Genomic DNA, 27,520 nt, shown 5'->3' with positions numbered 1-27,520 from the left:
TCGAGATCTTGCGGAATCTCTCTCAGTACGTAGTTTCTGGATTCGTTGCTAGATTTGGTATTCGAACTTAGCCAACAACCATGCATATGGGCCGATGTTGCAACACACGTAGCAAGGTAGACGCGTCCGAAAGGAATCTGCTTGTCTTGTAGCACCGACTGAATTGAGTACTCACGTCCGGAGCTGCCCTGTACGATCTCCGACAATTTTGGCGACTTGTAGCCGGGTTGGGCAGAGGAGTATGGCATCGCTGTCGGGTACGGTGCAGCCTGATAGGGATGCCATCCAGCATGAAGTGAGTGAGCAAAAGCATAAGCGGCTCGGAGAGAATTGTCTGCTCGAAAGGGCGCAATGGTAAGAGGTTTCATGGCGTGCGTTGGAAAGGAGCTGCGTGTAAGTGATAACGGGAGCTGTGAACATCTCGAGTCCCCGTGCAGGCACGGTCGGCCCTGAATTAGCTGTATTGTGGAGCTGGAGCTCACGTCCCAACGAGCTTGAAGTGCGCCCGACTTGGGAGCGATACCTCACCTCTTCAACAAGTGTCGTGGTAGAAGGTAGATCATGCAAAAGGGCCCTTGAGCGAATCTTGTTGTCGCCTAAGGCGACCATTACTTAGTCAGCACAGTGGACCTCGGAAAAATCCCACCAAACCAACCTGTTGCACCTTCCATTGCAATGCAGGAACATTCTGCGACATCGACGCGACAACGCCAAGTCGCAATGATGCTGACTGAATCTGATCGAGATCCAAGTACAAAGATGCACGGCACGAAAGACGGCGGGCTAGCATAGGCGAGTGTTCAGGACTCATGAAGACCTCGCACTCGATGCAAGAGCTTTGAAGATGGGCGACGTTGATGGACCGAGACAATTGCCACGTTCGATGAGTATGTACGGTAAAGACAGGTTTCGAAGCATTCAACACATGCTTTTGCCATAACTGACGCTCACAAAGGGATCTCTTGCTTGACTGGCAGCCTGCATCAGAGTACCGCTCGGTTCCCACAGCCCTGATCACCCACTTTCCTTCGACTGACCGGCTCCTAACCAAGCTGAGAAGCGTAGTCGTGGAGATCGCCGTCCTTCTCGCCGTCGTTGGTGCGGATGGTGATGAAATCGTTCTTGCGGACGTCCTCGTGGTCTCCCTCGACAGTCATGAACTTCTTCCATGGCTGCGCGCGGCCGCTGGAGTTGGGCGCTGCGGAAGCTGGATGTCAGCATACTTGGAAGTTATCAGAGATGGTCTCTTCCAGTGGAAACCCACCATTGACCTTCGTGTTGGTGTTGGAAGAGTTGGGCATGATGTCGGATGACTGGTCTGAGCCTCTTGTTTTGGAACTGGACTTGAGATTGCGTTTGGAACTGGAGCCGTCTGGACCGTGGTGGTCGCTTCTTCTTATGTGTCCGACAGTGTCTCGCCGCCAGCTCACGTCTGCTTCATTACAGAATGCAGCACGCCATTGTCGATGGCCACGCGGCGGTCGAACACTGTGCTCGCTTAGAGACTTTCGCACTCGCCATCAATCGACATACATGGCAGCTATCACGACAAGACGCTACTGAGCCAATCATGGCCGAATACATAGCTTGATCTGCAGATCAGTTACGGCATGCAATGCGAGCAAGTTCGGTTCAGAAATTGTGACTTGGCGATACTGTGACTGAGTGAAGGAGTTACCGGTCTGGAGTACCACTAAAGCGACGCTAAGCATCCTAAGCACTTGTGGACCCCGAGACTTCATCCCGGTTCGGTCTATCATCGGAGACGACTTACATTACATATGCGTCAGGACTTTCTTCGGGCATGACTGCCGTCCTGCCACTCACGCTCCCTGCTAGTTTCACACGAATCCAAACAGGTTCCCCGACCGGGCCGGTCTTCCCTTTCAGCACGATCCCAGGCAGACCGTGTTCGGAGACGACTTTAGCTTCGCGTGCAACAGCAACAGCTTCGGAAATATCTTGTCATCAAGGCACAACGCAAGGCACCACGCAGGGTTCCGTTCATGTGCAAAGATTGTCGCCATCCGCCAAAGCAATGTCGTGAGCTCTCATCTCTCGATTCGAGACCTCTTCCGAACATGCGCATGCCGGGATGATGGCACGAGGCTATCGGAGGAGACTCAGGAGAGACGCCACGCCCCATGGCCATTCACGTGACGTCGAAACAACCACACATCCGCCTTTCACTGGCTACCTTCCTCAGTTCGTACTTTTGCTTCTCCATTTGAAAACAGGCCGCGCGAGTCTGCCGGAGTAGCGAGGGCGCATCATCGAACAGGCCAGGCATCGACAATGCCACGAGCGAAATCTAGACGCACCGGGGTTCAGCGTGAGCTTCGAAGACATCTGCCACTCCAGGCTGCTCATGCCATGTCGTTTCGGTTCGATTCAGGATACCTTCGCAAGCTCTAGGTGCATGGTCGCTTATCGAGTTTGATGAGCTATGGATGGCAACTTCAATGTTCGCTTGCTTGATCTTCGGTGCTCCGTTCCGGTCGTTTGAGGCATATTGGATGACCTTGGACGTCCATTCGCTTCACGCCTTGCAAAGTTTCAGGTCTCAATCGGTTCATTGCGTTGCCAACGAGCTATTGGAGCCAGGTGGGCCTCGACGGATGACGTGATGGCACTTCAACGTGCTCACAATGTATTGTTGTAGCTCATGGATACAACTCCTGCCTTGCATACAGTAGTCAGTGCCCAATCCTTGAGCAGCAGAATACCAACACATCCGAGCTAATGCCGCTCCTAGGACTCCCGTCTAGCTGCTCATAGAGCGGATCGGTAGATTGTCAATGAGGTGCTGTGCATACATGCAAAATACAGTTTGTACAACCATGAGGCATCTCTCCCATGTCTAGAGTGCACACATGCAGCACCTAGCCCTCGAGTGCGACTGTATCGCGCGGGGTCACATCCACAGGCGAGGAAGACGGACTCACGGAAGGAGGCCGGAAAGGCGCAGCAAGTCTGCTGATATCCTTCATCGATTGACGGTGCCTCTGTTCGTTGACTACTCACAGCACTTCAATTGTCTATACACCACCGACTCCAACAACTCTCAGAATGACTGGAGCATCCGGCCAGTTCAACTATCTCCAATGGGACTCTAAATTCGAGGATGAGAAGCCCTACTACCTGTACACAGATCCGCCACCCGGAGAACCAAATGCGAACTTCGTCACTCGCCCGGGCGAGCCAGAGCACGTCCACGACGTGCGAGGTCGAGAGAAGGAGTTCAACCTCGACGACCATGCTTTCGCTTTCGGTCATCAAGTCTACCCAAATCTCCGAGATCTCAACGATGCGACCATCCAAGCAGAGTACATGCCATCTCTCGAGAAGCACATTCGAGATCTCCTGAAACAGGAAGCTGTCATCTTCTGGTTCGATTGGAGAGTACGACCACTATGCCTCCAATCGCGTCCGATACATGCCCAATACTGAACCCATTCAGATAAGATCGAGCGACGAGGCAAAGTCCAAATACCCCGAAGGAACGAAGATCAGTCTTGGTGACCGGATGACCACTTTGGCGCCCATCAAGGCGGTCCACGTCGGTAAGTGAGGCCCGTCGCAGTCCTCCTCGAGGTTTCGAGATCCTTCAGCGGGTGCGGTCGCTAAGTAAGCAACAGATCAGACTCCTGCGGCAACACTCGATCGCGTGCATCGGCATGCCCCACACATGGTCGACCAGCTTCCAGATAAGAGAGTTCGCATTATCAAGTACAACCACAAGATGAGGACTGATGGAGTGCGCGAGCTGACGAGTTCGCAGTGTCTGGCGACCAATTGGACACCCTGTCGAGAGCAATCCGCTGGCGTTCATGGACGGAAGCACAGTCCCAGATGACAAGCTGATCGAGGTCGATGTTGTACGAAGGACATTTCTCGGCGAAAGCTACTATCCGCTCGAAGGCGGTGGGTACCGCTGGCACTTCATGGACCATCAGACCTCTGATGAGCTTTTGTTTATGAAGATGAGCGACTCAAACCAGGATGTGAAGGCAAAGTGTAAGTCTTGGCTCGATTTCGTCTTCTCATATATTGACTCCGTTCAGGCTGCCCCCACGCCTCGTTCCGACAGACCGACGACCCAAACGCAAGACCGCGAGAGAGCATTGAAGTACGGGCGTTGGTGTTCACAGATCATTGAGCGAGTTCGGACAGCTTCTGGTCTTGCCTGAGTCCAGTCGGCTGCACAATGCACCAATGCGAGGAACAGTAGTGGCGGGCGCTGTTAGACTATGCTCATATATTGCCAAATAACCAAATTGTAATCTGTAAAATGTGTCATAGTGTCCGACAACATCTCTGCGACAATCAAACAGGCTCATGATGTTCAACAAGCAACTATATTTCCGTTGATCATGGTACACAACGCAGAACAAGTCTTCAACGTCCAGACGTTCATCCCAACAACGGTCCGCCTACAGAGCGAAGCGTTCCGCCTTGCGAAGGCCAGCTCCATACTTGTAGAAAATGAACGGCAGAGGGATCATCAAAATGCTGATGAATCCGAGCAACGAATTTCCCCATCCGAGTCCCAGACTGTCATAAAGAGGTGGTCCAGCTAAAGGCAGGAGAGCACCAACAACGCTCCTGAGTATGACATTCGCTGAGGTCGCGGAGGCCGCATAAGTGGGATAGCTGTCGACAATGTAGGTACTAATCGGTAGGAACAGTCCCATGATGCCGATTCCAAATGGCACCAGCGATACGATGGTGGACGCCCAGTGAGCGCGATATGATGAGCTCCAGCCGTACCAGAATAGCGTGACCGGGAGAAGGCATCCAAATGGTATGCTAATCACAAGGCGCATTTCGGGCGCGAAAACACCGCCGTTTGCTGAGGCAAGCTTGACGACCATTTTGTCCGAGTACATCGTGAAGAACAACCATGCGATCAGGTTCCCGATACCAAGAGAGATATATGGGTATCCCGTTTGGCCGCTGCTCCATCCGTAGCTGTCCCGGAACACGGTCGGAATGGTGGTATACAGAAGGTATACAACTCCGAAGACGAAAGCGATGTACAGCGAAAGGAAGAAGACGATCGGGGAAATGAACATCAGCTTCAATGGCCTGGAGAAGCTGAGACGCACAGCCTCCTTTGCGGTTCGGAAAGTCGGCTCATAGCAGCTGGTCAGATCCTCTCGTGCAAGCGTGTTCCTGAGGCTCGCGGTCTTCTGCTGGATCAGAACCTTGTGGCACGTCTCCTTAGTGCACAGAATGATGAGCAAGGTCACAGGTGCAGATGCGGCCAGCACGATCCAGAAATCCCAGCGCCAGCCGATATATTGAGCAAGAAATCCTCCGAGGAAAGGACCAATGACTGGACCTGAATTCATTAGCAAGTCCTTGGTGTTGCCATGGCTTGTGACTTACCAAGCAATGGTCCCATGTTCCACATTCCCATTGCTTTGCCTCTTTCCTCCGGGCGGAACATGTCACCGATTATGCTGCCGCCAAGTGTCTGAGCATAGTATCAGTTGCCGTTCCACTGCAGAAGAGACCGACCACGCTTACCAGACTCGCCGCACCGCCAACACCACTGAAAAACCTCGATACGACGAGTGTCTCAATATTGGGTGCCAACGCGCAGCCGATCTGCCACAGGCAGAAGAATACATTGCAAAGGCTGAGCACCAGCTTCCGGCCGTACATCTCAGAAAGTGGGCCAATAAAGATGGGACCAACGACGTAGCCAAAAAGGTAGATCGTCACTGTCATTGACCCGAGAATGGCGTTCTTATTGTCGAATTCAAGATTCAATATGTCGATGGCGGGCGACAAGATCGATGTTGCGAACGGGCCGAGCAGGGTAATGGCAGATAGGAGCGCAACCCAAGTCCATTTCTGCGAGGGTTTGAAGTTGTATGGCATAGCAGGATCGCTCTGACTTTCCCATCCGACAATGCTGGTGCTGAGATTTGTGATTGGAAGCGGCTCGTGGACGAGACCCGTCTGGGTATTGAGCTGCGAATGTAGGATCGTTGCAGCCTTGCTGTCAGCCCTCAATCGTGGTTCTGGGTGCGGGCTCTGTTCGACTTCGTCAGATATTCAGTGTCTACCATCGTTTTGGAGAGTCGTACTATCGAGAGCTCGGTATTGTTTGACCAGTGGTCGACTTTTGCCTCATCAAATACATGGCCATCTGCTGGCGATGTCTTGCCAGAGTCGTGAGTCGAAACCATGGCAGATATGGCGAAAGACACAGTGCTGCATTTGGAATTTCAGTGCGAAGAGGAGAAGAGATCTTGATGTATGCGCTGTCCGAGATACATGACTGTCAATTGGTTAGCATTGAGGCCCTGCTTGGTCTACAGACTAGTCGTCCTCGCTTCGGTGCCTGAAGCTCGCACGCAAGCGGTGTAACTAGACCAGCTAAAATGTGCAGGGGAGCATTGAACCCTGTGTCAGCGGATGATGAGCTGCGAACGATTTCACCATATCTCAATGACGCAAGTTTGAGGTTCGTCCAACACGGGAGCAATGCACCTCACCTGTTCGTTCGACAGTGTCGTCGCTAAAAGTAGACTGTTTGAGCAAGCCATGGGAAGGCTGATATTGGATTGTCGTCGCCTGCGGCTACACATTCTTACCGTAGTCAGCCTCGTGAGCCCGATGAGCTCCCGTCTTCACAGCACCAAAAGGCCCACCAAACCAACCGCACCCGCAATACCCATTCCCACAACCTTGGTCTCGGCCGCCGCACCGCCGGAAGATGTGCTACTCGCGGCCGTCGCTCCACCACCGCTGGACGAAGTAGTACTTCCGGTCTCCATTGCACCGCTGCCTCCCGTCATCATTGACGAAGAATCTGTGGCCTCGGAGTCCCCAGAAGAAGTCATCTCGCTAGAATCTCCGGTAGTCGTGGCACTCGCCTCAACTCCAAGGTAAGACTTCACGTCCGACGGCAAGGCGCTGAACCACGAGGGAAACTGTCCCTTGGAGGCGTCGGATTCGACCGAGGAGAGGAATGCGGCTGGGTCGGAGAGGACCTGGCTAACGACCGAGGTGGGAATTGCTGTTTGGAGGACCGAGATGATAGAGTTACTGGCATTGTATTAGTTTCGGGCGTGGTTCGAGGCGGAGCACGGATATGAACGTACACGTCCTGGGCCTGGACGAAGGATGCTGCTGCGAAGGCGAGGTAGATAGATTGGAAACGCATGATGGGGGAGGCGCTGCGATGCTGGATGTGTTGTATCGTTGCGTTGATGTCGTCTTGCGGTACTGTAAGTTTGGTAGATGGTTTCCCGTAGATAGTAAGTATCGAGAGAGGCGAGTGGAGAAGGGGAGGAGGGACACAGAGTTATTATAGCAGAGAATCGAAGGATTCTGCGGGCAACAAGCAACACATATAGGGGAGATCATCGCTAGCCAACACGGACTCACCGTGCGATGTTCGCTTCTCGGAACACCTCAAACATTCAGCTCAGCCACGAATCAGCGAATGGTTGGTTGTTGGAAGCGAGAAGGAATCGCGAATGCGAGGTCGCTCCTCCAGTGGAAATTTGGTACAGCCACTGAAAAAAAGAGGCCTACCACGTCTCGTCAACAATCCTGCGAGAAGCGATGAACCGAAGTGGTATGCGACGTGTTTGCTCCGGCCTGCGTGCTCGCCTTGCCATAGGACAATACTGGGGTCGTGCGTCTGTGCCGACGCGTGTCTTCTCAGAGGCAAAGCCACAGAAGGAGTCGGAAGGATTCAGTGATGTACCGCGCCGGCGCCGATCGCAATCTATTCATGGCTGTATATGTAGAAAGCTGGTCGTCGTGGACGTACAGAAAGGGCGGGTATTGCTGAGAGGAAAGTGTAGTGCCGTCCACTCCCATGCCGTCAGTGATGAGTTGTGTTTGATGATGATGTTAGCATGGAGAAGAAGACACTGAGAAACTGCATTTTTCAGCACGCGGGGGGGGGCCAGCTCCATTGTTCGGCGATGCTCTCTTTGCGCGGCCATTGTCAAAAGTCTGCTCAGCGGTATTAGTGTCCGTTGTCCAATTGCTCTCAATGTCGGAAACGCTCATGAGAAAGTGCTGAAAGCGAATCGAAGAATGCAAGATGCAATAGTGGACAATCTCTGAATTGTATGGACGAGGAGGTGTGGCAGGTGCTCCTACCTTGCCGAGCGCTTCACGACCGGTGAGCAACAACTACAGTGCCGTCACTGCTTCGTGCGATGCCACTGAGAAGTCGCGAATGAAGTGGTCGACAGCTGAACCTCGTTTCTCTTTTGAGCTCTGTTGCGCCAAACTACATCACTCCCCAAACCCGTGAATCTATCCTCCGTCACATCATTCTTTCTCACTCTCTCATCATGCCTGATCTTCCTGGAACTTCCGGTTCGAACAATGCAGAATCCTCACCTGAGAATCCTCCCGCGGCGCCACGCAGGTCCCTCGTTACGATCCATGAGACGCATCCACTGGTGCTGGAGAAGGACAAGTCCATTATTCCGGAGCACGGCGTCATCCACTATCCATTCTACTACGGCGGTCTTGCCAGTTGCGTCTCTGTGTGTTGCACACAGCCAATGGGTGTTGGTCAGTCTCGCCCACTTCGCCTTCGTCCATATGATACTGACGAGCAGCAGCTGGTGTATGTGATATGCGTGTTTACTTCTCGCGGACCACAACATTGACCCTCCACAGCTCCGCCTGCAAACACATGACCACAGTGTGGCTCGTCTGGGCATGATGCGGATCTTCGGTCAAGTCTGGAGTCATGAGGGCATACGCGGCTTGTAGAAAGGCGTACGATCATCATTCCCACAATGCGGATGCTTTGCTGACGGTCCATTAGCTCGGTGCATCCCTTACCAGAACCGTCATCTACTCGGGCCTGCGTTTCGGCATCTACGAAAAGCTCAAAGAGCTATCGACAACACCTACTCACACTCCCACGGCGCCGGCCATGGCGGGACTTGCTGCGATTTCTGGAATCGCCGGCAGCCTCAGCAGCAACTTTGCAGACATCGTCTGTCTCCGGATGCAGAACGATCTTGGACTTCCCATTGATCAGAGACGGAACTACAAGAACATCGGACATGGCGTGGTGAAGATGATCAGAACGGAAGGATGGCGCAGTATCTGGACCGGCGCGGGCGTCGGTGCCGGACGAGCAGCGGTGGGCACCGCGACACAACTGGCCGGATACGACATTTTCAAGCGCGAGCTTTTGAAAAGGACGACTCTCGGCGACGATATCCCAGTGCACATCACCGCCAGTTGTCTGGCAGGATTCCTGTCGACGCTGCTGTGCAGTCCTCTGGACGTGTTCAAAGCGCGAATTATGACACAGAAGAAGGGTGGATCCATTCCGGGCATGATCAAGCTCATGTTCAAGACTGAGGGTCCTCTCTGGATGTATCGTGGCTTGACTCCGGCCCTGATCAGCAGAGGTCCGTCGACAATCATCACATTTGTTGCTTTCGAGCAATTGAAGAAGGCGTATCGTCGTACGCATGGTTTCGAGGCTTGAGAGGGTGAAGGCTCGTGGAATCTTCGATGGTTCCCGAGCGGGAATGGGCAAGGTTACCAGCCGAGCGTTTTATGAGCCTGGTGTGGATTGCTTCTGACTCGGGGACCCTGCGCCTGTATTCCTAGATAGAGAGACCAGACTTCGAGCAAGTACTCATGGTCACTTGCAAGGAGCATTCCAATCATCCTACCTGATGTTCGCCTCTCGTCTGCTTCGAATGTCTGGCATGTGCAGCGCTCTTGTTCCCTTGTTTTCAAGATGTCGCTTCAAGATCTCCCGCTGGAGTGAAGCCGGACGGCGTCGACATTTAGTATCAGGTGATGATCCCTTCTGAGTGTCCGAGAGACGCGCTATCCATCCATCCGGCGCACAATGTGCTACTTGACCAAGGATCGGCTCTAGGTGGTGTTATATGTTTTGTCGTTTCTCGCCGTCATTCCTCATCGCAGCTCTTTCTCCACGTGACTCCTCCTCCTTGCAGACTGCAGCTGACAGGCTGGCAGCACAACTCCATGATGCGAGCTCTCAGCACTCATCCATGTAGGGGAGTGCTGCAAGAGGTCCAATGAACGACCAAGCAGGCGTGAGCCATACATCCGATCCATGGATCCATGCCAGCATGCTGACTAATTGGGCGACTGGGCAACCTAATGATTAGGTTTCCACCTCACGTTTTGCGGCGACTCTGCTTCTCTACCAGGATCCCATGCAGACTGCTTCGTCAGTTCGAGGACTGTGGACACACTCCCAAGCAGAAGAGGTCTCGACCGCAGAACATAGCACGTCGCAGTCTTGCTGACCTAGACTGGGCGATGGACTCCAGTCATGCCACGGCTCTCCGCAGTGTGTGTCAGGGTCAGCGATATCGTCGATAGACAAGCTGATCGGAGACACCGCCGATGAGACGCTCTGGAAAGCGTGCTGTGCATGTGAATTCATGAGTCGAGGTTTGCGATGTTCTAGACCCCAAACGCCTGTATTCGCAGCGCAGGCCGTTCAACAGAGTTTCTTCGTGGCTTCCAGGTTGCTTGGAGAGTCGGCGTGAGTTCCGGTGCCGGTCGGCAGTGGATGCCGCGTCAACTTTCAAGTCACGTTCGAGGCTGCGAGTCAAGGATTCGGGACTCCAAACAAGACTACGTTGGCGTTGGCGCCGAAGACGAAGTTGAGGTTGAGGTATTATCGGCCATATTACGGATTTGAGAACAGGGATCATTGTAAGCATCATTCAAACGAAGTGTGTTCAAGTCGGCTCCCTTGAGTCTTGTGACAGCAACCGGATGACTTGGGTATACGAGCATTTGCGGTCTCGAAAACCATCTGAAGAGTAGATTCGGGCCAGGGTACGAAAGCCTATCCGGAAACATGACGAAACACTCACGATAGGACTTCCTCTGACCGTCCGGTAGGTCGCAGACGAAGGTGGGATGCTTCTGCTTCACAGCTTTCTCGCTTTGCCCCAAACGTGTCCATTCATACTCGCAACAGTTTGTGATCAGGGTATATGTGTATAGTCCGTATTCACATCAACATCTTCCTCCTTCTCCTCAGTTCCATCGTATTTCGTGAAGTCATCATCGTGTGGTCGCCGTAAGGTCAATGGTCCCTATCCTTCCCTTGCAAGCTCTTTCAGGAAGCATTGCTCACGCTCCACCCCTTCCGATGCCAGAACTTCGTCAAATTCAGCGTCCTCGACCCGCCTTTCGCTGCAGGCGCTTTTCTCGCAGTCTCCGGCGGTATAGGGGCGTTCCCCGCCTTGAAATTCAAAAACTCTTTCGGCGGGCTGTAGTTGTTGGTCGTCTTGCCTCGTGGTCTCGCGGCGCCGTGTCCATTTGCGATGGCCTGGCTCGGTGTTGACAGGTCCGGCTGTTTCGGGAAAAGGACGAGTCGGGGACCCCTGCGGGCGTGCTGGTCCTCGGGCGTGGAATTGGCGAAGAGCGTTTCAGAGGTATCGGTCGCGAAATAGGAGTGATTTGAAGGGTCGTGATCGTTGAATCGAGCCGCTGGAGATATGAAGCGCGCGGAGTCGATCGCTTTCGGGGTTAGGTCGGGTGCGATTTGGCTTTGTATAGGTGCAGGAAGGTTTTTGACGCGCTTAGAGAAGCGTGGCGAGAAATTGGTGCTGTAGCGAGGTCAGTGATGTTTGCGGGTATGCGTCTCTGTATGTCCGACGTACCCAATGGTGGGACTGGTGAGCTCTTCGATGTAGGCGAAGCTCATGTCCTTCTCGACTTTTGCGGGAGCAACTGGTTTGCGCGGGATGGATTTTGTGATCGGGCGACGGACGGGCGCAGGGATGTGGAGGCTGACGGTCGGAAGAACGGGTTGACTGAGTGAGCGGCGAAATATCTTGTTCGCTTCGGGACGAAGTTGACGACTCGGTTCCAAGCGCCGCGTTTGGCTTTGGGTGCGGGTGGGGAGGAAGACTGGTGGTGGCAGCAAGGGGACTTGCTTCACCGCGAAGTCAGGCGGGTGGCTTCGCAGAGAATTGGAGTCTTTCATAGACCTTGCCAGAGCTTTGGTGTTCTCCGCTTCCCCTGGTCCTAGAGCATGGCCTGCAAGTCTTGGGCGCAGAGGACTGCCATCTGCGCTGCGCTTGGAAGCGGTACTGCGATGGGCAGGAGAAGCAGATTGACTCCGCGGTGGTTCGAGTTTCATCCTGATGGTGTCGGATGATAGCTTCCTCGATGTCCTGGGCTCCGGGGTATGTCCATGACTTGGCGGTGGTTCAAGCCTCCTAACGGTGTCAGAAGATGTCCTGCTCGGGAGCATGGGCTCCGGCGTGGGCGTATTCGGTATCGGTTCTCGTGGAAGTGGTTTGTTGACCCAAGGACCAGCTCTTGTATGATTCATTGGCTCTTTCGTGAACTTCGATCGGATGCCAGGAGACACGGGTATTTTCTTCTCGGGAGAAATCGTCCTGCTCATTGGTGGGACATTGCGCCGGCTGGCCGCACCGGCTCTTCTCGAGATTTCGTCGGTGATGGAGCTCAATGTGAGCAGTCTCTCGCCGAGATACTTTCCTTGACTCCGCAGATCGTGTAGGTATTTGTTCCAGCCTTGTTCGTTCCCACTCATAGCCGAAAGAATTTGGCTCACTTTCCGATTGCCTACTGGCAATCGTGTGCTAAGACCATCCAGATACAGTCGAAGCTCCGCGGTTGATCGAATTCCACAATCCAAGTCCATCATGGCGCTGTCCATCGCCTTGACTGTGCGTTCGGCGATCCGCTCGACCTTTTCATTTCCCAGCAGAAGCTCATTCCGGTACTTTCTATCGTTGAGCATAACATCAAAAACATCGGTGTGCAGCATTGGCATCCTCAGGTAGCGGATCCGCTCTTCGATGTCTTTGGTCGCGATGGTGAAGTCCTCGTTCGTCCGTTCGAGGAAAGAATCGGTTTCGTTGACGTGCGCTTGTAGAATGGCGACGATCTCCGCGGTTGACTCAGGTGATTCTTGCTCCAGCAAATGCATGCCAAAGACAATCTGCGCCATCAACTTGAGAAATGGATGATTCTTCGAGCTTTTTGCGTTCTTCCACTTCGCGGCCCATCCATCTTCGATTCGCTCCGCCTCGATCAGCTGGCGTTTGCGCATTTCCACGTCCTAGTCGAAGCCGACTCCCAACGCTTCGTACGGATCCTCCTAAATTGACTCGACGACGGAAACCTCAAGGGCACGTTGCGCGAAGATATCAGACGCACGGGCGGGACCAGCTTGTTATCAAGGCCCGGGGCAAGGACCGCACGATGCGACAGCGCGTGAAACCCCTCATGGCTGTCTCGCTGTTTCGATGTGCGGGCATGGCCAGAGCGTGTTCGTGTCAAAAGCCATCCGTGGCTGACTCTGCAACGGTCGGTTGACTCGACGCAGCCGATTGATCACATATAGGTGGGCTCTCCCGGGCTTGTCGTTGCGGACCGGTTCTCAGCCCGGCTTCATTGGCTGGGGAAGAAGAAATGGCCTCCACAACTGGCACACAACAACGTTCCGGGGAGTGAAGAGAGAAGATGCGAGAAGAAGTGAGGCTGGATGTACTTGCATTGTTTCCGTAGTCGAGGTGTGATGACCACGAGCAGGCTATCCGACGCGGAATATGATGACCTTTGCTTCGTGTCCACGTCCATGAAGAGGAGAGCTTTCGATACGACAATTGCGACCGACGATCTCGAATTTCGCCGCTATCCCATATGAGGCTAGATGGCCACTACGCCGATTTGAGCGCAATGCGCATAGACTCAGCTCTCACTTTCAACTTCCCACGGCAAGAGGCACAAGGTCATGAACATTCTTTGCCGTGCACGTTGGCCGACAGTGATAAAGACTGATCGCTGAACAAGTATCGCCCAAGCCACGTAGACTTCCTTCCTTCATCAGCTCGGCAGAATCGATCATCAGCGACAAGCAAGTCCACATCTCACGCATCGCGTACCTCAGTCGACAAAGATCACCCATCACACTGGAATAAACCACATTGTCGCCACATTAAGGATCCCAATCAGGAGTGTTCGGAATTTCGCAGTGCCGAGTTTCACAAGACAGCAGGGCTGAGGCCGGACAAAATCCCAAACACCATCCAGACGCGTCCTTGCGCGTGGCAATGGCGACTGATCTGGACTTAGACGCAAAGCTGGAGCACCACTTCAAAGGCGACACCGAACTGCTCGCGAAGACCGCATCTGCTCGCGCGGAAGTCAGGAAAGCATTGGCGACGTTGCAGCAAGAGGTGCAAAAGTACTCCGCATCTTCCTGTCAGATCCAAGCCGATATCAAATTCAACGTCCTTGGACCGATCGCAAAGGAGCATTTATACAGTGTCAACATCACGGACCGCAAGTTCGACCAGGATTTATTTGCGCGGACGAAGACTCTTGCTGGAAAGCCGGCAGCCAAAGGGACGGCTGGCTCGCCGGGTGCGCCCGCTCCACGAGCTTCTCATGACGACGACGAAGTGGTGGAAGTCCGTCCATTCAAGCGCTTACGCACCGACGAGAGCAATGGTCAGCCGTCACCACGCAGCCGAGGTCTGGGAAGCTTTTCCGCCGACATCACGGCCACCGAGCGCATCGAGGGAACCCACAAGCTTATGCAAACCTGGCACAACGAATGGACATCCCAAGGAGGTTGGCTTTTCGACACTCTGACCAAAGCCGCCGCAACCTCCACTACAAATCACACTGCTCTCCTCACAAAACTCGACGTGGTGCAAGACGTCCTAGGTCAAAGCATTAACGCTTCCACTGCGACGACCATGGCTGAATTGGGCAACATCGCAAAACTTATTCCGTGGCTGGAGCACTGCCGCAAAACCAACGCCGACAAAGTGCAAAGCAGAGAGGAGAAGTGGCGATCCAGCAGTGCGACCTTTCACGATCAGAATCGAAGGGAGCGGGAGACGGCGGAGAAACGAATCGAGGAGAAATTGGAGAAGCAGCGAGAGCTGCTGGTGAAAATTGCCGAGGCGAATGGAGTGGATGTGGAGGACGACGATGAGGAGGACAAGCGGAGTGAAGTCAGTCTCGGTGCTCAGCTAACGGCGGAGCTGAACCTTGAAGCCTCACGAGCAGCGAGAGATGGGACTGACTCGAGGAAGAACTCGTCAATCACAATTGACGATTGAGCATAGCGGCATCCCTGCGATTTTCTGATCTTCACCACCCTCGCCACCTCACCCATACATCTCTCACCACCTCCGGATCCTCCTCTTCTGAGTCCACAACGAGATACCATCCAAAATGCGCCCCAGCAATACAAGCATGATTCGGCCACAGCATCAACTTTTGTCCAATCTCCAACGGCCTCACATTCTCCGCCGGACCTTCCCACCACAAATTCCCATGCTCCTGCGCGACTTTACCTACGATCCAGCCCGTCTTGGATCCGGCGGGATCATAAAAACGCCCCTCCTGTGCCGGCCAAGGCGTCACAATTCCATATCCAGGATAAGACTTACACGCTTCTCGACCGAGCAGAATGCAGCCGCCTGCGATCAGCGCCTCTGGTTTTTCGCTTCGTTCGGGGTACGCGCCGTTGACTTCCACCAGTAGCCGGAACGCGATGTCGTCGTACGACGTCTCACTCGCTCCTGGACCGCTGGAAGCTGCGCGAGTGGCCATCTGTTGAAGATCGAGAACTGGATACACGCCCGCGTGGATTTCTACGGTAAAGGATCGGTTAATGCGGTCCAGCGTGGAGCGGTAGGCTTTTGTGCTTTCTGTCGCCTCGCCGGACAGCAGGTTCTGGATGGCTCGGGCGGTTGGCGTAGCGCCGAGGGATAGCACGATCTTTTCCGCATTCGGGTCGTTGGTAGCGTGCGCGTCTGTGCACTTCAAAAAGGAGATGGCACCTTGTTCTAGTCCTTCCAGTTCCTGGCCGAAGAAAGACAATGCTTCTCCCGGACTGCTGACACCGTACGAGTGGCCCATGTGCGCATATATTCCACCGAGAGTGACTCGCTTCGAAGCAGAAAGTGCGTACGCGATGTCCGCGAGCTGTTTGGAGTCAGAGGGCACGCCTTCACGGTGGTATCCGACGTCGATGTTGACCCAGATCGGAATGCGGCCCGGCCAGGTGGATTCATCGACTTCGGACAGTACTTTGACGTGATCGGCGTGGTCGACGAAGATGCCGAGCACGCCGGGACCGAGGATGCGGGCGAGGGAGGCGAGTCGAGGGATAGTAGAGGGAGCGAGGGGAACGCCATAGAGGATTGAGGTGGTCTTGCCTTGTGATTGGCATTCTAGCAACCAAGGCGCGAGATTCTCAATCTCTGCGACGGTTGAAGCGATGAGGTTCACGGACTTGGAGTCTTTGCCGACTTGAAGCTCCGCTAGTTGGGTCGTCTTGTGAGTTTTGACGTGTGCTCGGAATCCGACGCCTAGAGTTTGGGTGGCTGTGAGCATTCGCTTGCAGTTCCTTCGGAGCACCGCGGCGTCGAGTATTGCGGCTGGAGGGTTAATATCGCAGAGGGATTTGCCGATGTATTCGGCTTGAAGGGATGGGACGTGTGAGCTGGGGTAGAAGCTCGGGGCTGTGAAAGAGGATACCATGATGAAAAGGGCTGTGGTATGGAATTGTCAGTATTGTGTCAGTATTGATGAGGTGACGAAGAGTATTCTATTCCTACGGATGAACGATCTTCCTCTGCGCCGAAGCTAGCTTGGCCGGTGGTATTTGACCAACGATTTAGACCGCGAAGGGCGTGCGAAGTGATATCAACATGGAGACTTCGATGGCAGAACGATGTGCAGACGGGTGTGTACTATTTGCAGGGTATCTCAAAGTTGTGCAGGGAGCAGAAGAGCTCGACCTCAAAAGACTCAAATGCAAATGCTCCAAAGTCGTGCCAAGACATCGACCCCACTTGTATCGTCAGTCTCAGACAGCTTCGAAGACTGACCATCGACATTGATCAAGCATCTACGAATGTCATCAAATTCTCCTCGCCTTCGCCACACGCAACGGTGATGGAAGCCGGATCTAAGAGGAAGGCGACCGACGCCGGCGGTGGCAATGGTGACAAGCGAGCAAAGGTGTGCATATTCAGAATCTTTCACGGAAGAGATCAATGAAGACGGCGATCTCCATCAGAGGTTGCAATCCACTCTATGAACCTGAAGACTCACACGTGGTAGACGAAGAAACAATGGCGACCGCCAAAAACCAGCCATCAACAAAATGGAAGCTCCGCACAAAACCACACCGCCAAGGACATTCACTCTGGCGACAGCGGAATATGGGTGACGTGTGGTAAGGGCAGGGAGGGAAAGTGTGTGATGGAGATGCGAGACTTGTTCAACGAGTATGCGAAGGAGATGTATCCGCAATCAGCGGACGGGCCGGACGGAGGTGAAGGCGATGCGGAGGGGGAGATGGATATCGAGAGGGAGATCCAGGCTGAGCTTGACGAGATGAAGAAGCCGGCGAGAGGGCAGCTGTTCACGCACGTGAGGGTGAATTTGCAGTGTGGTGAGTCGGGCTTGGAGGGTATGGTTGTTGGTCGGGGTTTCGGAGCTGACAAGGTTACACAGTGGTATTTTTCAAAACGATCGCGCCTGTTGTACCCACGGATCTGGTCAAGAGAATCTGCGAAGACGCCATGAATAACAGCGCTATCAAGCGAACACGGTTCGCGCAGAGGTTGACGCCCATGACCTTGATGGGTCGGGCATCAGCGGAAGGGCTGGAAAAGGTGTGCTTGGAAGTGTTGGCGCCGCATTTTCATCAGGAGCCGTTTCAGCGTCGAAAGGTATGTGGATGTTTGCATGGGACGGACATGTGTTGCTGCCTTATTTGCGCCACTGCGGTGGTGTGATGGCTCCATATTGACAAGGATCGTTGTAGTTTGCCATCCGGCCGACCCTTCGGAATCACAACCTCTTGAGCCGGAATGATGTGATCAAACAAGTGGCGCCGCTCGTGGGACGTGGCCATGAGGTGGATCTCAAGAACTACGATCTTTTGATTTTGGTGGAGCTGTACCAGGTAAGTTGCGGCTGAATTGCGGCCCAAGGTCTAAATCCCTTGCTGACGGAAGGATGAAGCATGTTTGTGGCGTCTGTGTGGTTGATACGGACTATGAGCGGCTGAAAAGATACAACATCTCGGAGATCTATGAGCCTACGCCGCCGCAGGAGCCCAACGTGGCGGCCACGGCAAAGGCGGAGAAAGGTGCTCAGGATGAGACAACAGATGAGGTGGTGGTCAAGGCAACAGACGAGGATTCCGAGCAGGCCGACGTCGAGGCGAAGGGCGAGGCGATAGTGGGAGCAATGGAAGACGTCGCAACTGAGGTGTGATAGGTCACATTCGGTGTATGATGCTCGAACATATGGGAGCATATCAGCGGCCAATTGCAATCGCTCATGAATGATGTCTTCATCATCCGAGGCGTCGCAACTCGTGGATCAAGGTGTGTAGCTCTTGCATTGCTACAAATCGATTCTTGCGTGGCCTTCGCATGCAGCTTCGCCTGCCTGTCGAAGTGATTGCGATGTTTCTCCGCGGGGACGAATGTAAAGAGATGTAGTCCGAATCCGACGTGATTTAAGCGAAGGACAAAAGCTCCTTCCAGGTTCCTGCTCCGAACCGCAAGCCTCGCTGACCATGCGCGTTCGCCAATGTTCGCCTATATGAAACCCAACTTGCCGTGCAAGCCATGAATTGGTCATTCTGTTGACGTTGGAGACTTTCATGTTGCCGCTCGCAACAAAGGGCCCTCTGCATCTGTCGACATGCAGCTCTCCGTGAGTACGGCTCTACACCGAGATCTCGCAGCCCAAGCGAGTGGAGACATGCATGCTGTGCACGCCGAAGCACGTGCGTCGAACGTGTCGAAGCTCATATGCTCCGATTTTCCTTCTTCATAGGGCGGGAAACTCGAGATGTGGCTGCAGGATATCTGTAACATGTGGACCCAGGTGCAGTATTCAAGAGAGATCGAGATTCGGAGGTCACACCCGCATTCGCCTCACGGTCTCACCGGTCGGTCCACGCCTCTCGTCACGTCGCACAAAGACATCGGATCGTGCAGCTCATCGCAGCTCAATCGTGTCGTATCGTGGTTCGATGCCGTGTATCGGATCTGTCGCATTGGAGGCATGCATCCGCATTGTGTGACCTGCCAAGACACTCGACTGGCTTCATCCCTCCACTCCACCTCATGGCGACAAAGACTCCCTGCCATCAAGCCATGGCATGCTGCGTTCTTTGGAGCGTCTTGCTCCGCTGTACACGAGTTCACGGCGGAACCTGCACGAGTGTCCGGCATGGAGGTCTCAAACTCTCGAGGCGCTTCGTCCCGCTCGGGGCTCTATACCGTTTCTGGCCCCAATAGACGACCTGATCGCCGCTAAAACTTCGTGTGGGCTTCCAAGGTTACGATAGACGAGTGCTGGCGCCTTTTCGCTCGCCTCGCAAGAGTCTATCTTGTCGGCCCGCGACTTCGAGGCTCGAACGACTCCACCGCGGTGGCCTGAGAGGACCACAAAGGCCTCGAGCAGACGTGTAGAACTACGATCCCTGTCACAGCACGCGAGGATTCATCAGATGGTGTCCACAGCCCAGAGTTTCGTGCCCTCGTCCGAGGCGAAACGCCACGAACGTGACTTCAGCACCTCCCGGGCGGCCCTATACCCTCTTGGACGAATGATGCTCACAATGGAGCCGGCGGAATGTTTCAGTGTTCGTCCCGTCTGCTGCACTGCTGACGCCGTCTGCCAACTATGAGCGCGACTTAAGTAATCTGGCTGACGCGAAGGGCACTTCAAGTGCCGGAAGTCTAGGCACGGTAGTATACTACATCTCCGAGGCCGTCTCGTCAGAACGCCAGAGATATTCGGTCTTCTTCGGTGTGCGTGCAGCATTCATCTAATCCACGGAAACGCAACCCAGCAGCGAATCCTCCTTGGGTGATGTCCCATTCCAACGACCTCCACATCACCCTCCCATCGTGCGGCTTCGAGGAGATACAAAATGACCAACGATGCGCTGATTGTTGTGATGGATCCCATCGTCCTACGACCGCAACGGATCAAGATGACCTACTCTTCGTCCAAGGTACCTGATCGAGCTTCGGTGCAACGAGTTGCGGCCAGCACTCTCCAAACGAAATCCGTCTCTGTGGAACGACTCGAAGGCGTCCTGTTTCGAACCTTTCGCCTCGTGCCCGCGGCCGACTACTTCTATGTCCTCCGGTGCCAACCTTCGTGCCACATCCGACTCCTTCGCCATGAGCAAGAACGTCTTCACACGGAAGCCATCGCTCTACGGACTCTTCGAGGGAGGGCGGACTTACAACTTCCACGACTGATCGACTACCACACTTCGACCACTCCCATCGGAAGCGCCTACCTCATCAGTGGCCCGTTCAAAGGCTCCATCTTGGTCGACATCGAGCCCTCGCTCTCCACCCAAGCCCTCGCTAGCATCGACCGCAGTCTCGGACAGTACGTCCGCCACCTCCACCGGGCAACTCACACATCCTTTGGTCCCGTCCGCGAAGCAACCCTTCCCGGACACTCATCCTGGTCCCGCTGCTTCGCCAGCATGCTCGAGACCGTTCTACGAGACGGCGAAGACGCCCTGATCAGTCTCCCATACGACTACATCCGCGACCTCGTCCGCCGCCGACGCTCGTGTCTGGATCAAATCACACAACCGAGACTGACGTTGCTGGAAATGGTTTCCGACCAGAACATCATCGTCGACACGAATACCATGACGGTTGCGGGCTTGCTGGACTGGTCGACGACGATGTGGGGTGATCCGTACATGTCTGATTGCTTCTGTAGGCCTTCGGTCAGTTTTGCGGAGGGGTTTGGGAAGCTGCCGAATCGAACGCCGGATGAGCGGATCAGGCAGTATTTGTGAGTATTTGCTGGTGATTGAGGTGGATGGATTGATGCTGATTGTTGTTGCAGGTATATCCTTTACCATTCTGTGCTCGCTATTGTGAGGCACTGCTGTCGACCGTCGGAGGATGGCGATGAGCTCAATGCGAGGCGGACGATGACTGCTGCGCTAGGGCAGTTGTCGAAGTGACGATCCACTGAGGCAGAAAGTCTGTGGGAGTTCAAAGTCTCACGCAGAGCCATGTGCAGTGTTGTCGACACATCGAGAATTCCATCGCATGGTAGCGTGGTCTGCAACATGCGATATTGACCTGCTTGCCATATACACACCCTCAAGTCCTGCTGGACCGCATCCGGGAGATATGCAATGCCTTCCACGACAATTCAAGGAGTGGAGCAATTGACAGCACCGACAGCAATTCGACATATTCGATTCGTGCCGAGATATACGAGGAAGGAGACTTGATGTAATCGCGCGCACGGTAGGAGGTAGCGCTACCACGGGGAGGAGACGTGTTCTTCGATGATATTAGTACCACGTTTTATGTTCAGCATAGCCGGGAGTTGCAAATCGGAGCATGGGACAGGGAATAGCATGAGACATGATACCTTGTCGGCTTTGAGATATTCCGGCATACGTTTCTCTTTTTTTGTTTCCACTCCAACGTACAGCTGTCAAAGTCTTCCCATCATCCGGTGCTATGAGCCAGATAGGCAAAAGGACGGGTGGCGTGAGATGGCCTCAGCTGAGCATTATTAGGCTGTTGACAACCTGGTTTGAAACTGGCATCTGATTGCTCGCCGGGCTGTGCGGAGGTGCGCGAATAGACACCAGACGTGTGAAGATGGAAGCATCTTTATGCATGTGCACTCTTCACATGAAAAGGCACATGCAAGTCTGCTATTTCTGAAGTCGTTGTGGAGTGAATGTTTCTCTCATCCGTGATCATGATCAGGAGAGACGGAAATCAGCGGGGTCCTTTCGCTGGGCGTCCCCTGATTGAAGTCCCAGAACCAATTGGACTTCAACATTGATGGCCGGGGTCAGGGTCCAAAGCTCCGAAAGTGTGAATTGCTTGCAGGGGAGCTGAGGTGGTGGTTCACATTCACCTTACGTGTCAGGTTCGCCTCTCCTCCATTTATCAGCGGACGAGTGGTACCTTTTGATCCATTGAAACCCAAGACATCTTTCTTCCTTCCTCCTCTCCTCTTTCATTCGATCGACATCCTCGAAGACACACTTCAGTCCTCGAGTCCACCTTCCCATTGAGTCGACACTTGAGCAACAGCTCCAACACACATCCACCATGCGTTACTCACTCGGTCTTATGGGCCTTGCTGCCCTGGCGGCTGCATCGGTACGACAAGACTACCTGCAATGCATGACAGTGCAAGACGCTGACGATATGAACAGGATGTCGCCGACCTGAACAAGGACACCTTCCCGGCCTTCATCAAGGACAACGACCTCGTCCTCGCCGAGTGTACGTCCTCCCGCAAACTGCCCCGCCTGACCACTCCAGCACGATTCTGACTTTCCTCCACAGTCTTCGCGCCATGGTGCGGTCACTGCAAGGCGCTCGCGCCAGAATACGAGGAGGCTGCCACGACATTGAAAGAGAAGAACATCGCATTGGCCAAGGTCGACTGCACCGAGCACCAAGATCTGTGCCAGGAGTACGGCGTGGAGGGATACCCAACCCTCAAGATCTTCCGCGGCGCGGACAACGTTGCTCCATACTCGGGCCCTCGCAAGGCTCAGGCCATTGTCTCATACATGACCAAGCAGCAGCTACCTGCTGTGTCGGAGCTCACCACCTCGACCGCTCTCGATGAGTTCAAGACCGCCGACAAGATTGTCATTGTTGGCTACTTCGCCGCCGATGACAAGAAGTCCAACGCTACCTTCAACGAGGTCGCCGAGGCGCACCGTGACTCTTACCTCTTCGGTGCTACTTCTGATGTCGCTCTCGCCGAGGCAGAGGGTGCCGTCCAGCCATCCATTGTCCTTTACAAGACCTTCGATGAGGGCAAGAACACCTTCGCGGAGAAGTTTGACAAGAAAGCCATCGAGGAGTGGGCGAAGACCTCTGCTACTCCATTGATCGGCGAGGTCGGCCCAGAGACCTACTCTGACTACATGGCTGTAAGTGAAGCCGCACTGAGCCAAGAGACTTGCCTCGTACTGACACTGAACAACAGGCCGAAATTCCTCTCGCCTACATCTTCGCCGAGACCCCAGAGGAGCGTGAGGAGTTCGCCAAGGACCTCAAGCCAGTCGCTGAGGCGTACAAGGGCAAGATCAACTTCGCTACCATTGACGCCGGCTCTTTCGGCCAGCACGCTAGTAACCTCAACCTCGCGGTCGGCACATGGCCCGCTTTCGCCATTCAGGACATCACCAACAACAAGAAGTACCCATACGCCGACGCCGGTTCCGCCAAGAAGCTCAGCGCAAAGAACATTGGAAAATTCGTCAAGGACTTCGTTGCTGGCAAGATTGAGCCATCCATCAAGAGCGAGCCGATCCCAGAGAAGCAGGAGGGTGTCCACGTCGTCGTGGCCAAGAACTACCAGGAGGTCGTCATCGACAGCAAGCAGGATGTTCTCCTCGAGTTCTACGCTCCATGGTGCGGACACTGCAAGTCGCTTGCTCCCAAGTACGACGAGCTCGCCGGCCTGTACAAGCCTCACCTCGACAAGATCATCATCGCCAAGGTCGACGCTACCGCCAACGACGTCCCAGACGAGATCCAGGGTTTCCCTACCATCAAGCTCTTCAAGGCTGGCTCCAAGGACGCTCCAATTGCCTACGACGGCGACCGCTCCATTGCGGATCTCTCCAAGTTCATCAAGGAGAACGGATCTTCCGGCGTCTACGTCGAGTACATTGAGCCCGAGGTTTCCGATCCCGTTGACACCGAGGGCATGCCTGCGCAAGCTGCTGCCGCTACTGAGAAGGCCAAGGAGGGCGTCAAGGAGAAGGTCAAGGAGGCCGCTCAGGCCGCTTACGAGGCTGTGACTGGTGATGAGGACCTCGATGAGCACGACGAGCTTTAGAGGAAGAGAGCAGTGCTGTTTGACTGATTCGGAAGGCGAAGAATGGGTGTCCTGAGTGTTCAATCTGACTGAGGATTATCTCTTGGACTATTCAATGTGAAGTAACGATCTGTCTTTGCTGTATTGTTCTTTCTAGGAATCAAAAGGAGCATCGTTTGTCTTTCGCACGTTGAGTATGGTTGTGATGCAACAGCCTCGACGGTGAGTTTGGCGTGGAGAGCCACGTGTCACATTACTCCCCTTGAGCTTGATGTCACCGGGCCGAGACACGACCATCTTCCCGAATAGCTCCACGCTGCATTTCTGGAAGTCGCCGCTTGCTTTCAAGGAAGGAACGAGCCTGGCTGATTAGGCGGCATGCCGAATTGTCAACCACTGGGAGACTGAAATGAAGACGGGCGAGGCGGAATTTCGCCAAGCTTGTACGGTCTATCAATATCTTTGAAATACACCGGTCAGGCCATGTGTTCCGCCAAACGACCTCCGTCTGAAACTCCATGCGCTGTTGGCTCTCGAATGAGAAGGTGCAAACATCTGCCTTCGGATCCAGACCTCACATCTGGTTTCCCATGCGCCGTGGTCACTCTCGAGCGAATCTGCAGACGCCTGTCTTGGTGTTTGTCAATCCGAGAGATCTGCTCAATGGCAGGTAAGCCCGGTGGTCTTGGTGTCTGGGTCGTCGTCGTTGCAGCATGGACCACAGTACTGGACGCCGGCGTTCGCAGGCCACTCACTACTCCGCGCGTCAGTCGACGTGATGAGTCGCGGCAGAGGATAGAATCTGGGACATACATCCTGCTTCACGGCTGTCGTCGCACTACGAAGTCGATGCAAAAGGCTCGATAATGTCTTTAGCTGTGGATTCTTCGTCTGGAGACTGGCAGATCCTTCTGATTTGCCTGTATGGCTGAAGATTTTTGCGCATTCGATCAAGAGCTCACGATGCATGAAATTTCACAAACGGCCTGAGCGATGCGATTCGACCATGTCGACGGCTTCGATAGGACTCGGGAGAAATTCTCGATGGTCAAGTCTGCATCTCAATTTATCAAAGAAAGGTTGTCGTGGTAGGAAACTAACTACCGTACTGGAAGTATTAATCGCGTGCACAAGGGCCCGGAAATGCCAAGCCAAAATCCCACCTCAACTCCATCACGATAGCCATTGATTCACTTCTCGTCCACAATACCATCAACACCATGCCTGCAAGTGCCTCACCTTGAAGCACTCGATGCGTCCTGTCGCCTGGACTACTTTTCATCTGATAACGCACAGCCACTCGCCCGTTGAACAGCATTCGTCCCATTACCGAACATTGAAGCAATGAGACACGCGGTTCCGAAGGCGTTGCACAAAGCTGATCGCCTGACGAAAAAGCCATGCGAGCAATCGCACCCCACGCACCTACGGACAAGTCGCCGTGGTGCCATCATCCGCAATGTAGCAAGGCTTCGTAACGTCCCGACACGGCGTTTTCTGCAAGATCCCAACAAAGTCAGCAACACGCAAGACGTAGAAGTTCGTCGTGTGGGTTCTGCGTTACCTTTCCACACGGCGCTTCGATTTGTCCCGGAGCCTGCTTGCGCGAGCCAGCAATCTCGACGTCGCAAACGCCGTACGGGTAGTTGGGACCGAGTTCTTCGTCGGATTCTTTGCAAGTGCCTGGCGGGTATGGTGGGTCCTGCAGATGGTTAGGGCGAGGGGAATGGTAGTCAAGGCAGGGAGGACTCACGATCGCGAGGGTGGTCGAGATGAGGGTAATGAAGAGGGTGGTTGTCAGAAGCTTCATGGTGTCGTCGTCGTTGTTGGGATTTCCTTTGGTGCGTGTGGTCGGGAGATGTGGTCGGTAAGAATGGAGTGAAAAGGCAGTGTGGGAGGAAGAGGTGGATAGCGAGGGGGGAAAGCAGGGCGGTCTTATGTGCATTGTCAGTCAGATGGGCACCAGCCTGGTCCTGGCAAGGTGGTGGCAACAAGATGAGGAGTTGGGACACAAGTTCTAGCAGCAATGCTCTAGCTTCGCGATCTCCTTTGCGACCTACATTCGCGATGTTTGTTCGTTCTAAAGGCACTTGGAGATCCTCCTTCTACTTGACATACCCTCTCTCTCTTTTCAAACATTGACATGGCAACTTTGATGGCGGATCAGTGTGGCGAAAAGCTGGGACGCGGTGTTTTGTCATTGTTGCTATTCTGCTATCACCCGGTAGCCAGGATAACTATGAGCGAAAGTCGCGAGTACCAGCATCCTCATGTAGCTAATGAAAACAATTCCCGCACAAGCCAAAGGAGCAATCCTTGAAGGCGGTGAGGTCCAAGAATAGCGATATTTTGTCATTGTTGCTATTCTGCTGTCACCCGGTAGCCAGGATAACCATGAGCGAAAGTCGCGAGTACCAGCATCCTCATGTAGCTAATGAAAACAATTCCCGCACAAGCCAAAGGAGCAATCCTTGAAGGCGGTGAGGTCCAAGAATAGCGATATTTTGTCATTGTTGCTATTCTGCTGTCACCCGGTAGCCAGGATAACCATGAGCGAAAGTCGCGAGTACCAGCTTCCTCCCTCCTGAACAAAATTCGCGAGTTCCAGCATCCTCCCTCCTGAACACATAGCTAATGAGACCAATTCGCGCAAAAGCCAAAAGAGCAATCCTTGAAGGCGGTGAGGTCCAAGAATAGCGATATTTTGTCATTGTTGCTATTCTGCTGTCACCCGGTAGCCAGGATAACCATGAGCGAAAGTCGCGAGTACCAGCTTCCTCCCTCCTGAACAAAATTCGCGAGTTCCAGCATCCTCCCTCCTGAACACATAGCTAATGAAAACAATTCGCGCAAAAGCCAAAAGAGCACTCCTTGAAGGCGGTGAGGTCCAAGGATAGCGTCGGAAAGCCATCCCCGCCTGCAACAGGCGGCTCAGGCTGGAGCGTCATCGTGGCATTTGAAGTTGGTCTGAAGTTCGATGTCGTAATCGTTGTAGCAGACACCCGGTCCTCCGCAGCATTGGTTGTCGGCGGTGCAGGATGCTGCCGCTCACGTTAGCCGATTAGATCGAGGAGAGGAGACGAGCGGGACGTACCTCCTGTTGAGGTACAGCCAGGGAACCATGGCGCTGGCGCTGGCGCTGGCGCTGTGAGGCCGAGAGTCAGTCTTCAATGTTTTCGGGCGGGAAGGTGCAGTCGGGCAGTCTTGTGTGAAGACACGAGGCGAGGAGGAGAATGCTGAATTGGGCAAGACAGACGAGGGTGGACGTACCGGCGAGCGCGGAGCTGAAGAACAGCATGGCGAAGACCTTGAAAGCGTGCATGTTCGACTTGGTTTGATAGCTTGTTGTTTGCTTTGGTGGGTTCCGATTCGTTCTTGCGAGCTTGCAGGTCTGCAGGTCAGCATCGATGGCTTTCAAGCGATCAACAGAGGCTACTTATCCTCTTCGGACGCATCCCCGGACCGGAGCAGTCGGTGCTTGCTCCAGGGATGCCCCAACCTGCAGAGTAATCTGGTGACGTGGCCCCAAGCCTGCAAGGTTAAGACCCTTGTGCTTGCTCCGATGCCCAGAGCTCGCAACACGCGTGGATGTTGTCGCCTGGCGCTGATCCGGTGTCCTCTCCACTGAAGGACACAA

At 54.1% G+C, this 27,520-nt stretch overlaps 11 protein-coding genes across 11 annotated transcripts; 6 read left to right on the top strand and 5 right to left on the bottom strand.

Annotated features, from left to right (window-relative positions):
- Positions 1–3,087: 3,087 nt before the first annotated feature.
- MYCGRDRAFT_26999 (uncharacterized protein) lies at positions 3,088–3,995 on the top strand (the record flags this gene model as incomplete). The annotated part of the gene is made up of 4 exons (XM_003848558.1): positions 3,088–3,402; positions 3,461–3,563; positions 3,633–3,729; positions 3,842–3,995. Coding segments are annotated over 4 exons (669 nt in total), but the record flags the coding sequence as incomplete, so codon positions are not given.
- Positions 3,996–4,433: 438 nt separating this feature from the next.
- Positions 4,434–5,967, bottom strand: MYCGRDRAFT_49848 (uncharacterized protein; the record flags this gene model as incomplete). Its single annotated transcript, XM_003848321.1, has 3 exons — positions 4,434–5,344; positions 5,392–5,479; positions 5,533–5,967. Coding segments are annotated over 3 exons (1,434 nt in total), but the record flags the coding sequence as incomplete, so codon positions are not given.
- A 2,363-nt stretch (positions 5,968–8,330) lies between these two features.
- On the top strand, positions 8,331–9,493 carry MYCGRDRAFT_49627 (uncharacterized protein; the record flags this gene model as incomplete). The annotated part of the gene is made up of 3 exons (XM_003848559.1): positions 8,331–8,615; positions 8,665–8,727; positions 8,816–9,493. 3 exons carry the CDS (start codon positions 8,331–8,333, stop codon positions 9,491–9,493), a joined length of 1,026 nt encoding a protein of 341 aa, XP_003848607.1.
- Positions 9,494–12,424: 2,931 nt separating this feature from the next.
- Positions 12,425–13,090, bottom strand: MYCGRDRAFT_50053 (uncharacterized protein; the record flags this gene model as incomplete). The annotated part of the gene is made up of 1 exon (XM_003848320.1): positions 12,425–13,090. A coding segment is annotated over one exon (666 nt), but the record flags the coding sequence as incomplete, so codon positions are not given.
- A 678-nt stretch (positions 13,091–13,768) lies between these two features.
- On the top strand, positions 13,769–15,113 carry MYCGRDRAFT_111263 (uncharacterized protein; the record flags this gene model as incomplete). Its single annotated transcript, XM_003848560.1, has 2 exons — positions 13,769–14,696; positions 14,790–15,113. The coding sequence occupies 2 exons, from the start codon at positions 14,094–14,096 to the stop codon at positions 15,111–15,113; spliced, it is 927 nt and encodes a 308-aa protein (XP_003848608.1).
- Positions 15,114–15,144: 31 nt separating this feature from the next.
- On the bottom strand, positions 15,145–16,687 carry MYCGRDRAFT_76868 (uncharacterized protein; the record flags this gene model as incomplete). Its single annotated transcript, XM_003848319.1, has 2 exons — positions 15,145–16,553; positions 16,620–16,687. One exon carries the CDS (start codon positions 16,540–16,542, stop codon positions 15,145–15,147), a length of 1,398 nt encoding a protein of 465 aa, XP_003848367.1.
- Positions 16,688–17,205: 518 nt separating this feature from the next.
- On the top strand, positions 17,206–18,291 carry MYCGRDRAFT_49528 (uncharacterized protein; the record flags this gene model as incomplete). Its single annotated transcript, XM_003848561.1, has 4 exons — positions 17,206–17,461; positions 17,524–17,741; positions 17,837–17,977; positions 18,037–18,291. Coding segments are annotated over 4 exons (870 nt in total), but the record flags the coding sequence as incomplete, so codon positions are not given.
- Positions 18,292–20,029: 1,738 nt separating this feature from the next.
- On the top strand, positions 20,030–21,034 carry MYCGRDRAFT_50118 (uncharacterized protein; the record flags this gene model as incomplete). The annotated part of the gene is made up of 2 exons (XM_003848562.1): positions 20,030–20,859; positions 20,914–21,034. 2 exons carry the CDS (start codon positions 20,030–20,032, stop codon positions 21,032–21,034), a joined length of 951 nt encoding a protein of 316 aa, XP_003848610.1.
- Positions 21,035–21,993: 959 nt separating this feature from the next.
- MgPDI (PDI precursor protein) lies at positions 21,994–24,069 on the top strand (the record flags this gene model as incomplete). Its single annotated transcript, XM_003848563.1, has 5 exons — positions 21,994–22,202; positions 22,259–22,328; positions 22,392–22,990; positions 23,047–23,208; positions 23,260–24,069. The coding sequence occupies 5 exons, from the start codon at positions 22,152–22,154 to the stop codon at positions 23,902–23,904; spliced, it is 1,527 nt and encodes a 508-aa protein (XP_003848611.1).
- Positions 24,070–25,107: 1,038 nt separating this feature from the next.
- MYCGRDRAFT_106127 (uncharacterized protein) lies at positions 25,108–25,736 on the bottom strand (the record flags this gene model as incomplete). Its single annotated transcript, XM_003848318.1, has 1 exon — positions 25,108–25,736. The coding sequence occupies one exon, from the start codon at positions 25,691–25,693 to the stop codon at positions 25,400–25,402; it is 294 nt and encodes a 97-aa protein (XP_003848366.1).
- Positions 25,737–26,214: 478 nt separating this feature from the next.
- On the bottom strand, positions 26,215–27,255 carry MYCGRDRAFT_106125 (uncharacterized protein; the record flags this gene model as incomplete). The annotated part of the gene is made up of 3 exons (XM_003848317.1): positions 26,215–26,924; positions 26,978–27,028; positions 27,154–27,255. The coding sequence occupies 3 exons, from the start codon at positions 27,203–27,205 to the stop codon at positions 26,815–26,817; spliced, it is 213 nt and encodes a 70-aa protein (XP_003848365.1).
- Between the last annotated feature and the right edge of the window lie 265 nt (positions 27,256–27,520).

This window comes from Zymoseptoria tritici, chromosome 11 (assembly GCF_000219625.1).
Source record: "Zymoseptoria tritici IPO323 chromosome 11, whole genome shotgun sequence".
Classification (NCBI taxonomy): domain Eukaryota; kingdom Fungi; phylum Ascomycota; class Dothideomycetes; order Mycosphaerellales; family Mycosphaerellaceae; genus Zymoseptoria; species Zymoseptoria tritici.
The sequence above is the reverse complement of the archived record's forward strand: the minus strand, read 5'-3'. Positions and strand labels throughout refer to the sequence as shown.